The 17,770-nt window shown below is 40.8% G+C and overlaps 1 protein-coding gene across 2 annotated transcripts; it reads left to right on the top strand.

The window, feature by feature from the left end:
- Positions 1-1,561: 1,561 nt before the first annotated feature.
- Positions 1,562-11,871, top strand: bbx (BBX high mobility group box domain containing; the record flags this gene model as incomplete). Of its 2 annotated transcripts, none has more annotated exons than XM_079172364.1 (14): positions 1,562-1,729; positions 1,856-2,113; positions 2,313-2,517; positions 2,598-2,665; positions 2,837-2,911; positions 3,463-3,543; positions 4,779-4,844; positions 5,481-6,342; positions 6,430-6,562; positions 7,632-7,783; positions 7,951-8,040; positions 8,490-8,687; positions 9,312-9,516; positions 10,896-11,871. In XM_079172364.1, 14 exons carry the CDS (start codon positions 1,571-1,573, stop codon positions 10,972-10,974), a joined length of 2,631 nt encoding a protein of 876 aa, XP_079028490.1. In that variant the 3' UTR covers positions 10,975-11,871. The 2 variants fall into 2 exon arrangements, with proteins under 2 accessions (XP_079028490.1, XP_079028489.1); XM_079172363.1 differs by having other exon boundaries at positions 1,571-1,729; positions 1,859-2,113.
- Positions 11,872-17,770: the final 5,899 nt, after the last annotated feature.

Below are 17,770 nucleotides of genomic sequence, written 5' to 3'. Positions count from 1 at the left end.
ATTTAGATAACATGTGACATAGCATGTTAGTTTTTAAGATCATGTTGTATATCAAATTGTATACAAATAAAAAAATATATTTATACCTATAAATATGCTCTCCTCCCAGGCCTGTTTAAATCGTAGCGCCAGTTAGCATTATGGCTAGGGTAACGTTAGCGTTTTAGCAGACAGATATATATATATGTATGTATATATATTTATGTGTATATATATGTATATACTGTGTATATGTCTATAAATATGTATATATATGTAACTATGTACCTATGTATGTAATACATAAGTACATATATATATGTATCTATGTATATGCATATATATGTGCGTATGTATATGTAATATATATATATGTATGTATATATCTATGTATGGATGTGTATATATGTCTACATATACACACACGTAGAAACAATGGTCTGCTTAATCACTGTTACAGTGCTGAGATAGCTTCATATTGTAGTCCCTCTATTCTGTGATAATGATGGGTGTTGTTGACATGTTAAAGATGCACTCAAAGCAGCGCTACATCTTAACGGCTCAGAGTGACTGCATATTATATAATATAATATGACTGCATATTATTTAACCATTCTACTTAATATTATTATTTCGAACTGATCCCCTAGCAAAGTGCCAAAAATGCCTTGAAGCAGATATTCTAAAACAAATCCTGCATACTGCAGCTGCATCACCTGTTGCAGCTTCATAAAAAGAGCACTCCAGTGTGTAAAATAATGACTGGAGAAGAGTGATTTGAAGTGTAATGACTTTTTTGCAATTCCAGTCAGACATTGTGGACCACCATGTAAACCTTGACGTACATCCACTTAAGATTCAGTGCTATCAGTTCTACTCATTAGTACGTCAGTGGAGCTCTGTAACCTTAAAGACCATGATTTGATAGTGAGCAGTACCCAATTCAATATCTAAGTCACTACTAAGTCCATCAGCTTTAAAGAGCCATCCTCTGCAGCTCTGTTTCATGTTACTCAGGTCCACAGTTGAGCTCTTCCAAGGCAAGTTAAGGGAGAAAATGAATATAGTAAATTTAGGCTAATGAAATAATGGTCAGTGGGGGGGATCATTTAGCTTCTTCACTTGCTCCTGTTTAATCAAACCAAATATAGCCGCAAGCTGCAATTGAGAGGTTTAAAGAGACTTTCATGATGCTGTATGGGACAGAGACCGGCCCCCATTTTAGCATTTATAATTTATTTTATTGCAGCTGGAAGCCAGAGCTCAACTTATATTGCTAATTGTCTTTGATAACCACGACAGCACTGAATTTGGTCCAAATGTATTACAGATATGTTTTTCAGGATCATATATATATTTATATTTATGAACTGTTTTCGGGATTCCAGCCTGATGTGATTATTTATATAAAAATGATTCATTGAAGTTCTTGAATGTTCTGATCAGGTCATCTACATTTCCACTAGTTACAGTTATAAACACTAATATTTTGTTAGTTGGTATATCTGCTTCCATTAGATAATAAATAACTAATGTGTTGTATAGACATGGTCTGACGGTGTGCCCAATCTGTTGTAGGTGCGGTAGTACCATGAAGGGTGGAGGAAGGGGCAAGGAGCCACCTGTTGCAGGGGAGGTCACTGGCAAGCGCCCGAAACGCAAGTGCCTGCAGTGGCACCCACTTCTCTCCAAAAAGGCTCTGGATTTCTCTGAGGAGGAAGAAGAGGAGGATGAAGAGGAGCTGGAGAAGGTGAGTGTAGTTTATGGCTTGGCAGGTCATGTAATCACCTCCGTCCACGCACTGAACAATAGATTGGTCAGCTTCTCACACTGATGGGACAGAAAACAATCTGATGGTTTCTGAACTTGTTCTCAGCAGCCAGGGCTGTGTGGCCAGGACCAGGAGTCCCAGGTGCAGTGTGGCAGCACAACAGAGGAAGTGGAGGAGGACTCGAGTGAACAGCGAGCACGGCGGCCGATGAATGCCTTCCTCCTCTTCTGCAAACGCCACCGCTCCCTGGTGCGGCAGGAACACCCGCGCTTGGATAACCGCGGGGCCACCAAGATCCTGGCTGACTGGTGGGCTGTGCTGGAGCCTAAAGAGAAGCAGAAATACACTGACATGGCCAAGGAGGTGACTCATGCACCTGCACTAACTTTATTTCTAACCATCCTGACAGTCGCGCCAAAGTCACTTTATAGTTTAGAACATTATTTGGTGAAATATTACGAACATTACTATAATGAAATACTTTGATTTTGATTTGATTTGATGATATGATACCAGAGGCTTCAAGGTTTTGCTTGTAATCAAATCTATTCTGTCCTTTCAGTACAAGGATGCCTTTATGAAGGCAAACCCGGGCTACAAGTGGTGTCCCACCACCAGCAAACCAGTTAAGAGCCCGTCCTGTCAGCCAGTCAGCAACCCCCGCAAAAAAGTTTGGTCCTTCTCTTCCAACTCATCCAAGGACTCCTCCACTGCCAAAAAAGTGCCCAAAACTGACAGCATGCCACAGTTAAACTTTGCCATGGCAGGTGTGTATAATATAAGACTGTGTGTTTGTGGACTATATGACAAAATGTTGGATTGTTTTTGTAACTACTGTCATTGTCAGATCCTACAAAGATGGGAGGCCTTAGCATGCTGCTGTTAGCTGGGGAACACGCCCTCACAAACAGAGAGGTAGGTCACTGCTGGAGGACACCCATGGGTGCATCCTTGTCATGAACCAGCTCTACTATCAAACTAATTACTGATGCTGGTTTCATCTGTATTTTATACAATATACTTTTTAATATTCAATTCCCTTTTTGTTTAGCAGACCAGCTAATATGGTATTGTTTCCCTCTCTAGATCCCTTCCAGCACTAAACCCAGTTTACCGGACACAGCCAACGAAGGGAACTCCTGTCCAGGGGATGAGGAAGAGGTTTGTTCTGAGACTTTACATTTTACACCAGATACTGGAGGTTGTGTTGTCTCTCTAAAGCAGGTCACTGATGTGGTCTGACTAGACCACATCAGTGACCTGCTAGTGCAGTAGCTAGTTGTGGAAAGTAACTGAGTACATTTACTCAGGTCCTGGACTAATGTACAGTTTTGAGGTACTTGTACTATACTTGAGTATTACCATTTAATGTTGCTTCTACTCTTACTGAATACTTCAGATTACTAATATGAATATACCCAGCAGTATGTAGAGAAGTTCAAATTAGCCCCACTTTATCAGCTGCACATTCAAATGATGCTGGCACATATACATAAGAGAATGAATCTAATAATATAATGTTATTCTGAAATGGAACATTCTGCATAACGAGTGCTTTTTCTTTTAGTACTTTCTAATCAAAGGGTTGTAACAACATTTGTCTTGAAAGTTTGTGCTTTCCTCAGTTTTACTAAGATCATTGGTGTGAATGGTGATCGGCTAAACCCACTTTAACACTGATTTTGTTATTTAATAACTTGCTCACCCTACAGATGTTGTCTGGGAAAATACCGAACAGAGTGCCTGACCTCACTGAGAGCAGGGTTAAGTGTGCCTCATCCCCCCTGGCAGAGGTATGACTGAATGTCGCTGAATGATGCACCACTTATCATAACTGACTTTTTGTTCTACAGCCTCTGTAGTTACTTTGGTTCATGACAGTAACACATTTTAAACAGTAGCTGACAGACAGACAAAGCTTTTCCTTTATACCTTTTTACAGATATTTGTCAGATCCAGTGTGACTTCCTCCAGTCACTGCAAACACAAAGCTAATACTAATCAACCATGTTACTTCTCGGTAGAACCAAAATGATCACTGCCTTAATAATAAATGGCAAGAAAATGATCTGCATAGTCCTTTTAGTGCCATCCTCAGGCCAACAAGTCTGTTTCAATCTAACAGTTTGATGCTACGACATTTGCTGAGCAAATACAATGTGCTTTCAAAAGATGAGCTGAACGATGTTCAACTTTGGTAACCATGGCTAACTTCAGAGGATCAGATCCAAACCTAACTACTGACCAGTGAGCTCACTGCAAAGATGAAGTCACCATTCATGCAGGATCCTGACGGGACCAAAGAGTTTTACAATGAAGTGATAAGAAATACTGAGCAATAGATATTTGAATGTATCAGCTCTCTATATGTCCTCTCTGAGCTTCTAACAAACACAGAGATAGTTTACCTCACAAAATACACAAATAGTGAGGATTATAGTTTCTTTCATCCTGACAGTGCTGAAGCTTTTAGACTCGTATTCCATCACTGCAGACCAGAATAACATGAGGTGATATGTGATAATAATCCACACATCGTATCTCTCTCCTCTCTCTGCTCTGCCAGCACAATCAGTCTGACATTCATTTTTACTGTATAATGTGCATACATAGTCATCATTTCCACTTAAATCTATGGTCTTCTATCCTAACCTATATTAATCTGGACATTTTTTCTAGTATTTTAACATTTTATTCTTTTCTAGTTATGTGAATATATTTCATACATTTCACTTCGTTGAATATCACTTTTTGCTGTCGTTTTATCACATTATTTTCCAGCTGGTGTCACTGTTTCTTCATATCTTACTAAGTAAAAAACCCTGAGTGCACAGAGCCAGTTGATGACCAGCGTTATGACACTGGTCATCCAGGATCACCAGTGTGAGGCCAGTTTAACCTGAAGAGCTTTATTCTGTCCTACTAGAACAGTAAACACAGTGACATCTGATGTAGACAGTGAATATTGCTGAATACTAAAAAAGCTGAGCAGTGTGATCTCAAAGAACATGTTATTGTATGTTCACAGTCATCTCTCTCTGTGGCACCTGAAGGAAAACCATGCAGACAGTCTGCTCTCTTCCAGCTTGCTGAGGTAAAGCATTCAACAGTTTGCACATAGTTCATCTGGAGTTACACCATGGAGCTTTATTTCATGACTGGAGACCCGATACCATGAGTTATCTTTCACGTCAGATATTAAAATATTGTAAAAATATGACTAAGCTCACAAAGTTGAGTTGAGTGTGCTAGAAAGAGATACACCCAGAGAAGTGTATGCTAGCTAAAAGCTCTTCACTGTGATATTTGCTGTCTATATTTTCACACGTTTTGTCTTTTTATCCGTATACTCAAAAGTAAAGTAAAGGTTATGGTTCAAAGGTAACTGTGTAAAGAGCGTCCAAATGAATCCTTCACTGCCGTTGATTTAACAATGTAGACAAAAATTCACATAACTGTGTCTTTCAATCATTGGCATAAATCTGATTCTCTGTCATGTGACACATTATCATTAATGCTATCAGTCTGATAAGGGCACACGGTAAAGTGAGGCACCGATAGGAGGAATCAAGTATTCAGTCATGGCAAGATTGATAGAAAGATTAAGAAAAGGTTACAGAAACGTCTGATCCATTTAGAAAGAATGTAGCAACGTATTATTAGAAGCATAGACTGTTGTCACTTTATATTGCTTGGTTTACCATTGAGTTCTTTTGTTGTGTCGGTGAAGATGTGCTTAGCTTCTGAAGCTGGAAAGATGGACACCGCGGTGTCTCAGCAGCCTGAGGACAGCTCTTCTACAGCCTCTCTCCAGCAAACCACAGTCAAGCCAGAGATCAAGGAGGAGACACAAGACAGAGACGACTGCCCCCCCGCCCCTCACACATCGGCCCCCTCACCTTCGCTCTCCTCCGTCACTTCTACCTCTACTGATGCCATTCCCCCACAACTCAGCAGCCAAAACACACGTGTCAAAAACAAGAGCAAGAAAAAAGAGGTGGCCAAGTCAAACGATACCGATGAGATCCCCTGCTCAGCAAAGAAGATCCTTAAGAAGTATAACCCTGCCGAGGCAAACGTGGACAGTGTCTTCAGTACGATCGAGGCAGTGGCCAAAGGGGCATGGAAGGACACAGAGGAGAAGCCCAAGAAGAAGATGCAGAGCAATCCTAGTAGTGGGAACTCAGGTGTGCCCAAAAAGAAGAGTAAGCCCAAAGTCAAGGCCTTAGTCCAAGACAAAGAGGAGAAGATGGAGGAGGACGGCGGGCAGTGTGGGCAGCACAGTGCCTCTCAGGTGGAAATGACAGAAGAGATGATTGACGTCAGTCCCAAGACGCAGGCAGAAGAAGCAGGTATAGGAAGCACAGACCTGCAGGACAGTATGGCAGAGCCCCAGCTCTCCCCCTGCAGCCCCTCCCCTTCTAAGCTCAAAGAGGAAGACAAGGGGAAGGAGAGGTTGAGTGAAGGGACCTGTGACTCCAACACAGAGAGCCACGGCTCCAGGAAATCAGAGCGGAGCTGTAAAGGCGCCCTGTACAAAACCCTCGTTTCTGAGGGAATGCTGACCTCGCTGAGAGCCAACATCGACCGAGGTATCCATTTTCATTCTTGGGCTAACTGAGATTTTATGACTGGTCTTTTCCTGTTTGTCTGAAGCAGTGTATGCTTCATGTCTGCAGGTAAAAGAGGTGCTCTCCGTGCCTCGGATCATGATGCAAACTGGAGTGATGACAGCTGGACAGTTTCTCAGATAGGACCTAATAACCCCAAGAAGCTGAAGAAGTCCAAGTCCAAAGAAGAATGTTCACAAGGGTGAGTCTTATGTTGTACCTTTCTGCGGAGCATTTAGTACAGTCATCTTCATGTCATTCCTTGTATTAAACATACTATTGGAAATCTGACCTATCGTTTGTAAATCCTATTAACTCTTAAAGTTATTTATTCTTTACCAAACTACACCAATCCAATTTTTTTGATTTATGAATTTTCAAGACATGTTTATTTATTTTGTCACATTCACTTTTCTTTTTCTTTTTACTCCTTCAAGATATTAAAGGCAAATTCCAGGATTTTTCAGCCTGGGTCTTATTCTCATAATTGTGGCCGTTCTGATTGTAGGTCATAATAACTTTGCAATCACCAACTCCGTTGTATAGACTTAAGAAATGTGACTCCAGCAGAACAACATCACAAGCATCACACGACTCATAAAGCTTTACAGACAACTTCCAATGATTTTAATATAACATGATTTGGGCACCGTTTGCCCGGATTTTAATGTCGTTTTGCCGTAGTTGCTTCTCCCCAGTTTCTACATCAGATGCAGTTATTATGGTCCAGATTCAGAGTAACATCCAGGTTAAAATGTACTGTAATTTCATTATAATATTACATGCACTGGTGAGTGATTTTAATCCCCATCTGCAGTGCACATCTCTCTATACATTAAATTATAACTACATCCCCCCGTTTTTAAGCGCACCACTCTCTGGTAACAGTAATATTAGTCCCTTCTGACTGTATCTTGAAATGGTTTGCATAAATCGAATCACAAGAATCTTAGCTTTCCAAAGACATGTCGCACCAGTATCTACCTATAAAGAGCAGTTGTGTACATAACACAGATGTACAGGTCCGTCGGAGTGTTTACAGGATATAGAACTGAAATGGAATTGAAAATTCTTGATAATGAAAATGAAACTGGAAACTCATACATTCTGTAATATTCCTGGGTGTGAGGAAGGTAGTTCTGATGCTCTCACTTTTTAAGATACTTTACTAATCTCTGGGGGGAAATGTATTATATGATGCTTTCACCTCTGTGTTGTTTTAAAATGTGGTTATATGCTCAAAGATATAAACTCTGAACTTCACATGTCAGCCTAGGGAAACTGGAGGAGGAGTTTGAAAGGAAGTTTAACAGCCTGCCACAGTACAGCCCAATGACATTTGATAAGAAGGGGACCGCTGTCACAAAGAAGAAGAAGCCTGACAGCTCCATCGTCCAAGAGGAAGTCTCTAAAGCCGGGAAGGGTAAGAAAGAAATGAAAGACGTCTCTGCCTAATAAAACAGTGACTGTTCTTTAATATCCTCTCATCTCATCCATCTCCTGTTGGTAGAGTCATGTTTTCTCTTGGTTAAAGACTCCATAACATAGCATTTCCATGCTCCTTTTTTCTTTGTTTCTTTGCTATATCAGGGCCATCTCCATCTCAGAAAAAGACTTCATTCCACAAGATTGTTAGGAAGCACAAACACAAAAAGGAGAGACCAGGTGCAGTGGACAAAGGTGAACTAGAACGTTGATGTTTGTGCATTATGAAGCAGGGTATTTACCAGATGCCTCTAGCTGTTATCCATTACCACATTTTATATGCAGCAGTCTGGATGTCTAGTTTATTGCTTTAAAATTCCTTTTGACGAAAAAAACACTTGAATTACAGAATTTACCTTCAAAGCATTAAAAAGCTATTATTTGCATTAACAAGGCTGTACAAATCTATAATTTATGAACTACACTCATATGTTTCAGGTTGCACTATTTATTTGATAAATAAATGAATATATTCATAAGAAATATTTATTGAAATGAGGTGTGTAGGCCTGTTTGCCAACAACACACTTAGATCCGGTGAAATCACAATGATGCTAAATGAAAGAAGAAGTGTTGTCTCTGTGACGTACCTTCTTGTTAAGAGGACTGAAACTCATTGGGTTTTCATTTCTACCTGTGAACAGCAGTGGTACAGAGTGACTCCACCATGCTGGATTCACATTCAAAAGCCAAATCATGTGCCCCCGTTGCCATAATGTGCCCAGATGTCCAGGGCAGCGCTAGTATGGAGATGCTAGTTGGTAGCCAGAAGAGGAAGGCCAGGAAGACCAAGATCACACACTTGGTGCGCACAGCTGACGGCAGTGTGTCTCCAGTCGAGGGTGAGTGACGACCGATCGATTGATCAGTAAGAGTGGGATTAGAAAGATCTGTAAAGTTTGAACCAGAATGTATCACTGTATGTTAAAGTGATACATGTTGGTGATTTAAATGGAACATTTTGACCATAACATAATGGTCATGCTATTATTCTTATTATTTTAGTTCACTTTTATGAGCTGTACTTTTAGAACATTCTGAGAGCTTTCTACTGTAGCTAGAGACGAACTGCGTCCAGAAGGGAGTTCTTCAGACCTCTAGAAAATAAAGCTACATGTCCAGTTGACATCACAAGGCCTTAGAATTGTGTCTAGACAACTGAAAATATGTGTAAATGAATAAATAACCAACCATTAACACACAGATTCATGGAATTTCAGTCAATATTTCTGATACGGTATACGTGTCTCCTTGTCATTTCTTTCTGTATGGATCAGAGTTAACTGAAACTAGTAACTAGTTACAATGAAGATGTACATTTACTACCATGGCAGACACTAATGCATTGTCTCTTCAAATGCTGTTTTTTAATAACATCAATACAATGTATAAAAACAAATGCTCTGCAACAGATTTTTTGATGGTGTTCCTGAAATTGTATGTTTTTTGTTTGTTTGTTGTCACAGAGGACAAAACTAGGGACCTGAACCAGGAAGAGGATAAGAAGCCATTACCCCAACAGAATTTATGCAATGAAAAAGGGTGCTACAGTAATCCCAGAGCAGCGGAGGAAGAGGAGGAGGCAGAGAGGAGCACCGCACCACAAGAGCTACCTGCTTTCTTTAGCCTGGCAGCCCTCGCTGAGGTAGCAGCCATGGAAAACGTTCACAGGTAGAGACACAGCCCAGCTTCAGGAAATAATGCAATGTACTGCTGTGGACCGGGACAGCAACACAACCTTTCAGACAACAAAGAAATCCCAACCAGTTTGGTGCGCTATGTTTACAATATTTATGAAGTGAAAGTGAAACGTGTCTACACTATTTGGTGCCTTTTAAACAGAGCATGGATAGATTTTACTTTCAATTCAGTTCCCGACAAGATGAAGATAAATATTCTAAATATAGTGTACACATAACTGAAATACGTCCACAGCAGTACTTTGCTTTGCTCCACATCTATTGAAGAAGAAGTACCTCTTACAACCCTGCTTCTAAAGGCACAGAACTATCCCTTTAAGTCAATGTGTCATTCTTTTGCTAGTTTAATATTCAATTGGTTTGTTTGGTTTTAATTATTCTGTCTATTTAACATATCTACCAATTACATTCAAACAAACTAACAAAAAGTCTACCCAGATGTCACTGCTAGCAAACTGAAATGCAACTATCTAGACTAGACTTCTGCTTGTTGTCATGGCCTCATGCAGGAGCCACGACGCTCATACAACTGATTTGAGAGTAGTTGGCACAATCACTATTTTTTTCCTACTGTCATGTGCAGATAGTGTTTATCTTTGCTTTAAGAATGATAGCGCGTCAATCTGAATGAATATAAATGTAACAATTCCTTTAATTCTGTTCGGAAAGCCCCAACAGCCCCCTCAGGGTCTTAATGCAGGTCTCTGCCCAGAGAACGTCCTCCATTAGGACACCTCACAGTCCATCATCACCTGTAATATAATGGCCTCTGTCAGTCACATTGACTCGACCAGTCAGTCATGCTCTGCATTGCCTCAGCAAGAGATTTTGTGACGTCTCACTTCATGTGTCTGTCACAGTGCAGCTCTTTGATGGACAGCTGTAGGGTTGTTCAGGTCCCCTACTGGGACTACTTACACTGCTTAATACAGAATGTTACTTGTTCTATTGCTGATGCCCAACAACGTAAAGCCCTAAACCCTAAACAGATAGCATTAAATGGAAATGTGTGAGATTTGATCATAAGCATAATCGAGTGCCTCCAAACAGGTTGACACTAGCGATTTACAACAAGTTTATGCAGGTAAGAGGGTTTGCTGAATCTGACTTGGAACACTCAAACAAACCTCATAGAGAAAAGTAAATGACTCAAAAACTGTTTGATGAGGCCTGTTGTGTCAGTCCTCATCATGTAATTCTCACATAAAGTAGTACCTTTCTCATCTTGAATGACGAAAAAGAGCAAAAAAGTAGCTTTGTGCAGATTCCCTACATGGTTTAATAAAAAAAACACTGGCTATTTGAAAAAGTGTGAACAAACTCTTCATCTTCTTAAACATGGTGTTTCAGAGGCAAGAGAGGCTTGGTTGAGAATCAGAAGAAGGAGCTGGCCCAGACTCCAGTCCTCATCTCCTGTGCTGATCAGTGAAACTCTGCTGCTGTTATGAGAAGCCCCAACATGGACATTGGCAGTGGAGCTTTACTACCTACACTGAAGGGAGACCTGATCAGGAAGCTTTGGACGGACTCCACTTTTCCTTGTGGTGAATTTGCTTGAGCCGGGGTTCATGGTGTTCCTCACTATCTCAGTGTTTCCCCAGAAAGCCTTCCTTTGGTTTGAGTGAGGATGCCTTTCTGAACTCCTCTCACCCCTCTTAGATGCTCCCTTTGGGCCTGTGGAAGAACCACGCTGTCCCCCAGTGCATGGCTTCCCGTGTAGAGATGGTTGTCATGGGTTTATTTTACACCGTTTTGTCAAGTAGAGGCCGTTTTCAAGGTCAAGTCTTGCGATTTAAGAAATATTAGCATTTTAGGTCCAGCAAAAAACCCAACACTGCATTGGTTTTCTAGACAAACACAGCTTTCTGTCACCTTTTTACCTCACGCACACGCCTACTGAAGAGCTCCCTCCACCTCGGGTAGAATAGTTCTGATCCCTTGCATTCCTCCAGCTTCGACCCAAAATGACTTTAACCAGGGTAAATGATCATGATGGACAGACTTCCATTAACAACCACTTGCTGAGTGTGTCCCTGTGGTACACTGATCTACCAAGAATTCGTGGTTGAGTATTTGATATGTAAGTTATGCTACTGTAAAATGGTATGTGGTAGCTTCAAATAATCATGTTAGACTGGATGTGTAAGAGTAAACCTGTGCATACTTAGCATCTGAGCTAGAGGTGGCTCGAGCTGAGGGTGTTAGTCGTGCTGCTTATCCTTTAGTGGTAGCTTCACAGTGTCCCTGTCAGGCTTATGAGACAGTAGGTCAGCTTCAGAACCTCTTTGTGATGGGGAGGTTGTGTGAAAGTGATTCAAATATAGCCTTAACCCTCCCACTCAGACCCCCCCCCCCCCCACCCACCCACCCAGACCTAGAACCCATTTCTTGCTCGACGCCATCACAGTCCTAAAGTCAGTGTAAACATTTTAAATAGTGAAATGCAGTTTTGTCAATACTTGATCTTATTGCAGTTTGCGTAGCAATTAGAAAGGTTAATTCCTTGAGTGCAACTTATTTCATGGAATAGGTGTTTTTTAATGACATAAACACTGCACTAATTTGTAGCTGAAGTTTGAGTTGCTCTTGGAAGGGTAATAGATGCCTTGTCTCCACCAGTCACGGTGTTCCTACACCATAGTGTCGTCAGGTCACCATAGTGTCGTCACGTCACCATAGTGTCGTCACGTCACCATAGTGTCGTCACGTCACCATAGTGTCGTCAGGTCACCATAGTGTCGTCAGGTCACCATAGTGTCGTCACGTCACCATAGTGTCGTCAGGTCACCATAGTGTCGTCAGGTCACCATAGTGTCGTCACGTCACCATAGTGTCGTCAGGTCACCATAGTGTCGTCACGTCACCATAGTGTCGTCACGTCACCATAGTGTCGTCAGGTCACCATAGTGTCGTCAGGTCACCATAGTGTCGTCAGGTCACCATAGTGTCGTCACGTCACCATAGTGTCGTCAGGTCACCATAGTGTCGTCACTTCACCATAGTGTCGTCAGGTCACCATAGTGTCGTCACGTCACCATAGTGTCGTCAGGTCACCATAGTGTCGTCACGTCACCATAGTGTCGTCAGGTCACCATAGTGTCGTCAGGTCACCATAGTGTCGTCAGGTCACCATAGTGTCGTCAGGTCACCATAGTGTCGTCACGTCACCATAGTGTCGTCAGGTCACCATAGTGTCGTCACGTCACCATAGTGTCGTCAGGTCACCATAGTGTCGTCAGGTCACCATAGTGTCGTCACGTCACCATAGTGTCGTCAGGTCACCATAGTGTCGTCAGGTCACCATAGTGTCGTCAGGTCACCATAGTGTCGTCACGTCACCATAGTGTCGTCAGGTCACCATAGTGTCGTCACGTCACCATAGTGTCGTCACGTCACCATAGTGTCGTCAGGTCACCATAGTGTCGTCAGGTCACCATAGTGTCGTCACGTCACCATAGTGTCGTCACGTCACCATAGTGTCGTCAGGTCACCATAGTGTCGTCACGTCACCATAGTGTCGTCAGGTCACCATAGTGTCGTCACGTCACCATAGTGTCGTCACGTCACCATAGTGTCGTCAGGTCACCATAGTGTCGTCAGGTCACCATAGTGTCGTCAGGTCACCATAGTGTCGTCACGTCACCATAGTGTCGTCAGGTCACCATAGTGTCGTCAGGTCACCATAGTGTCGTCACGTCACCATAGTGTCGTCACGTCACCATAGTGTCGTCAGGTCACCATAGTGTCGTCACGTCACCATAGTGTCGTCACGTCACCATAGTGTCGTCAGGTCACCATAGTGTCGTCACGTCACCATAGTGTCGTCAGGTCACCATAGTGTCGTCAGGTCACCATAGTGTCGTCACGTCACCATAGTGTCGTCAGGTCACCATAGTGTCGTCATGTCACCATAGTGTCGTCACGTCACCATAGTGTCGTCAGGTCACCATAGTGTCGTCAGGTCACCATAGTGTCGTCAGGTCACCATAGTGTCGTCAGGTCACCATAGTGTCGTCAGGTCACCATAGTGTCGTCACGTCCTCAGGACCTGGCTAAAGAAGCCTCACGCTACAACAGAAAATGATCACAAGTTTGTTCATCGAAGTGGAATATTTGTGTCATGAATTTGTTTTATACTACATGTCTCATCAAATGAGCAATTTGAAAAAACTAAATACAGAAAAAATGATCTGATTTTATGCGCAAACAATATTGATTGAATGTGTTGAAATCCAACGGCTATACTATGGTTGCTCACAGAGCTAATGGAGACGAGGCATTTGATAACAAATTCCCCTTTTTTGGCCTTTTGAGATTTTATTGCCAAGTAATGGTCTACTCAGAGGTCACGTGTAATCAATGTTTTCATTGTTTAGAAGTATTTATATTGTTTAGATGCAACTCTGTGTTCTTTATTTTGGGCTTTGTTTTGTTCATGTTTGGTCAGAATCATTCCATTTCCATGCCTCTGTCATGGCCACACGTTTGTTTACAGTGACCCAGCTTTAGGAGGAAAATAAGGAAGGAAGCAGTTAAGCTTCGTCGTTAGTCATCTTCCCAAGAAGCTGGAAGAGCATGAAGGGTAACAGAGCTGATACCCCTCGCCTCCTTCCCTAGCAGCCTTTTGTTCCTCTGTGTAGACCAATACTTAATTTATCACATTTTAGATTCACATTTCTAACTTTTTATCGCTCTTTGTTTTCTATTTAATCATTCTTCTGTTAATGTGTCTGCGTTTATAATGCTCTTTTTACTAGGTCTTCTTTATGCTTTTTCCTGAGGTCAAGTTTACTGGATTAAGAATGTTGTCAAAAAAGATCAAGCTCACAGACGATGAATGCATCTACGCTTACCTGCTAAGCAAACCGGCACTGAGATAAAATGCACGTCTCTAGACAGTGAGCTTGTCTCCTCACCTCTGGAGGTGTGTATTTGACTGCGACTGCATCACCCGTGTTGAGACGTGTTCAGAGTGTTTTTGGACACTTAACGACAGGACAGACGGATGAGAAATGAATGGGTCTTAGAGAACTTGTGCGTCTTGAAATACAACATTTTTCCTATATCAAGGCATTGTTACATGGTAATAGTGTTTTGCTGATAGGCTCTTGTGTGCAAATAGTACAGTACATGCAACAAATCTATAATTCCTCTCCAAATTTGTCCTCATTATCACACAAACTAACTGCAAATGTTTCCCAGGTAAGCTTAAGGGAAGCACGTTATGCTTTACGATAATCCTAATAATAAATGGTATATCTATTTTTTCAGAAACGAGAAAAAGTTACATTAAGGATGATATCATCCAAGCAGTAAAATGTATAGTTCTTCCACTGGTGGACATCAGTGTAATTCTTTGCAAAGACAAAGAATTTGTCTTCCCCCGAAATATAGATATATTTGCTTATAGCAGGTGAGTTTAATGACATTTGCCAAAGAAAAGGGAAAGTTATATTCAAATGGAATCCTGTTTTTTTTTAAAGAAGAAGAAAGAAAGCTGGCATAACAGTTGCACTGCATTTCCTAGGTGTGTAAATCTTCAGGTAACAATATCAGCACAATTCATCCTGTGTATCCAGTGGGATTTCCTCGGTGTTTGAGCTCAGAGTTGGAATGAAGTGCAACAAAAAGGCACCACTCAATGCCTCTTTTAATATACAGTATTTGCACCTTTATGTCCCAAACCAAAATGATCATGGTCTTTGAAGAAAAGATATAATTTTTACCCACTCTATGAAAATTATGCATTTTAACTATTATATATGCGAGAATCCAGTCAATAACAAATCCACACATCTACCAAACAGCCATAATATACTGTCATCTCCCATCCCGTCACTTTTTCTATCTAGAAAATGCTTCTATAAAGTGAAATTCCTATATTAGTTACCTAAATGACTATAATACCCTTTTGTGCTAGTACTGTCTTCTTGAATGTAATCATTTTGTACCTGTATTTTTCTAATTCAGTCTTGATTGTACTGTATGTATGCTATGATGGTATACTGTTCCTTAGGTGCATAGTTTGTTACAACCGACAGTTCTCATGACAGGATAGCTGCTGTGCTGCAAACTCAATGGAAACGTGTGGAGGTTTTAAGTCCAAAGGACTTCCTGTACTGTGTGAGCATCCATGAGACTGATAACTGAGAGATTCTTGCATTTTGAGTGGTGGGACAAACATTTTCCCTGGTTTGCTACTTCTTTTATTTTCCTTTGCAGTAGAAGTGAAAGTCTGATCAGGACAGTTTATAAAACGAAGACGCTCCTGCAATCAGATAGAACAATTGAATGCTTGAGTTTTAACTTATTTATTACTGTTCCTTTTTATAGGTTTAGTTGAATAAAGAAACAATAAAATATACAACTGAATATGCATCCATTTATACATGAAGGTGTATATGATAACCTACCCTTTACTAGAATGTAGATCATGGCTTCCTTTTGTTTCTTTTTTTGTGACAAAGTTATGCCGGATCTTTAAAGTCTCTTTCCTCTGATAGTTTGTACAACCTGTGCTTAATCTAATTTATGCTACTGGTGATCATCATGACAGATGTGTTTTTTTGATTGTTACCGCACAGTGGTTAAATGCAGCCTTGCCTTACTGGAACCCCTGCTTAGTGAGGGATCCCTCAGCTACCTTACCTCCTCTCCTCTCCCCTCCCCTCCCACAACTCCTATGTCATAACACTGTTTGCTGATGCAACTATTATTCCTTTTACACTTTCTGCTGACGCAACTATTACTTCTTGAACACCTATTAAAATAACATCTATTGCATCTGTGTCAAAATCTGTGTTGTTCATGCTGCTTTGTTGAACTCATGGTTACTCTCCCCTGCCTGGACTGGCCATGGCTCACTACTTCCTCACAGGACTTAAGCTGTGTGGAAGTAGAGCCCACAACAACAGATTCACACTAACTGTAACGTTGGTTTAAAAAACTTTTGATTTAATATTATTACATTTATTTTGCATAATGTTATATAATAGAACAGTCAGAAGTTGCTTTGTATTTATTTATATTTTCTATTTACATGTATTACATTGAAATAAAATGTTGCAATAACCTAAACTCACAACTTACAATACATCACCACACTATAGCACATAACTGAGATGGTCAAACCACGGCCCGTGGGCCAACTGCGACGCGCTGCCTGTTTTAAAATGGCCCCTGGGGAATTAAAAAGAATAGTACTTAAATATGGCTTGAGCATATTTCTAATAAATGACATTGTGTGTACATTGCACATGCTAGTTGTAATACTAGATGTCAACTAAATTCAGTGAAAGTATCTGTCTTAAACCTCTTAGGCAAATTCATATCTTACATTTACATTTGAATCATAATCTTTTAAAGCTAGGGTTGGTTTAGCAAGAGATGTTAGATTTAAAAACATGATCCAACCTAAAAACCCAGCTCAGTGTTGCCAACTCCTTTCTTATGAAAGTAGCTAGCAGCACCAGCTCCAAAAGTCCCTAAATCTAGTGAGAAAGTCTTCAAGTCCTCAACTCTGACAGTCCTTCCAGGCCTCCCTCCAAAGACACTCCCCCAATGATCATAATGAATGTAAACCATCAACATGGCTTTTATTATTGTTGGTATAGCTGTTAAGCTAGCAGCTTGTGAAAGATTTAAAGATTTCATGGGCAGAATACATGAAGGTAGACAGGCATGAAATGATTGGATGGGCTTATTACAGTCCTGTAACAGCTACAACTGATTTTTTTTTTTTGTCAGAGGGATGTAAAGAAATGTTTACAAATGAAATATTTGTATAAGATTACCAACCTGTGGGTGCTTAGGCCATGATCAGGGACCAATGTTTGCAATCTCTGCCTTTTCTGCCTGATTAAATTATTTATAGATGTCTACATCACAAAGTGGGCACTTTGAGTTTAAAAGCATTGAATTCATTCAAACTAAATTCAAAGGAGTCAAATACAGAAATACTTTTTGTAATATTGGCCACACCAATAAACTACTGTAATGTCTGTTTACAGACTACTGTTTAGTAGTCTTGCATAGTTAATTTGATAGAACATGTATTTTCTATGGCACAGTGGGTTTAGGTAGAAACTGATTTCTTTCTGATTGCTTGGCTCATGATTCCTTATTTGTTTCTGTAAAAAGCCCACAATAAAAAAAACATCTGTCCACCCCTGCTCTATAATAATTACTATACTATGTTGTTTTGGCTAGTTACTCATCATTATGAG

The sequence above is a fragment of the Pholis gunnellus genome, assembly GCF_910591455.1.
Source record: "Pholis gunnellus genome assembly, chromosome: 13".
Taxonomy (NCBI): Eukaryota; Metazoa; Chordata; class Actinopteri; order Perciformes; family Pholidae; genus Pholis; species Pholis gunnellus.
The sequence above is the reverse complement of the archived record's forward strand: the minus strand, read 5'-3'. Positions and strand labels throughout refer to the sequence as shown.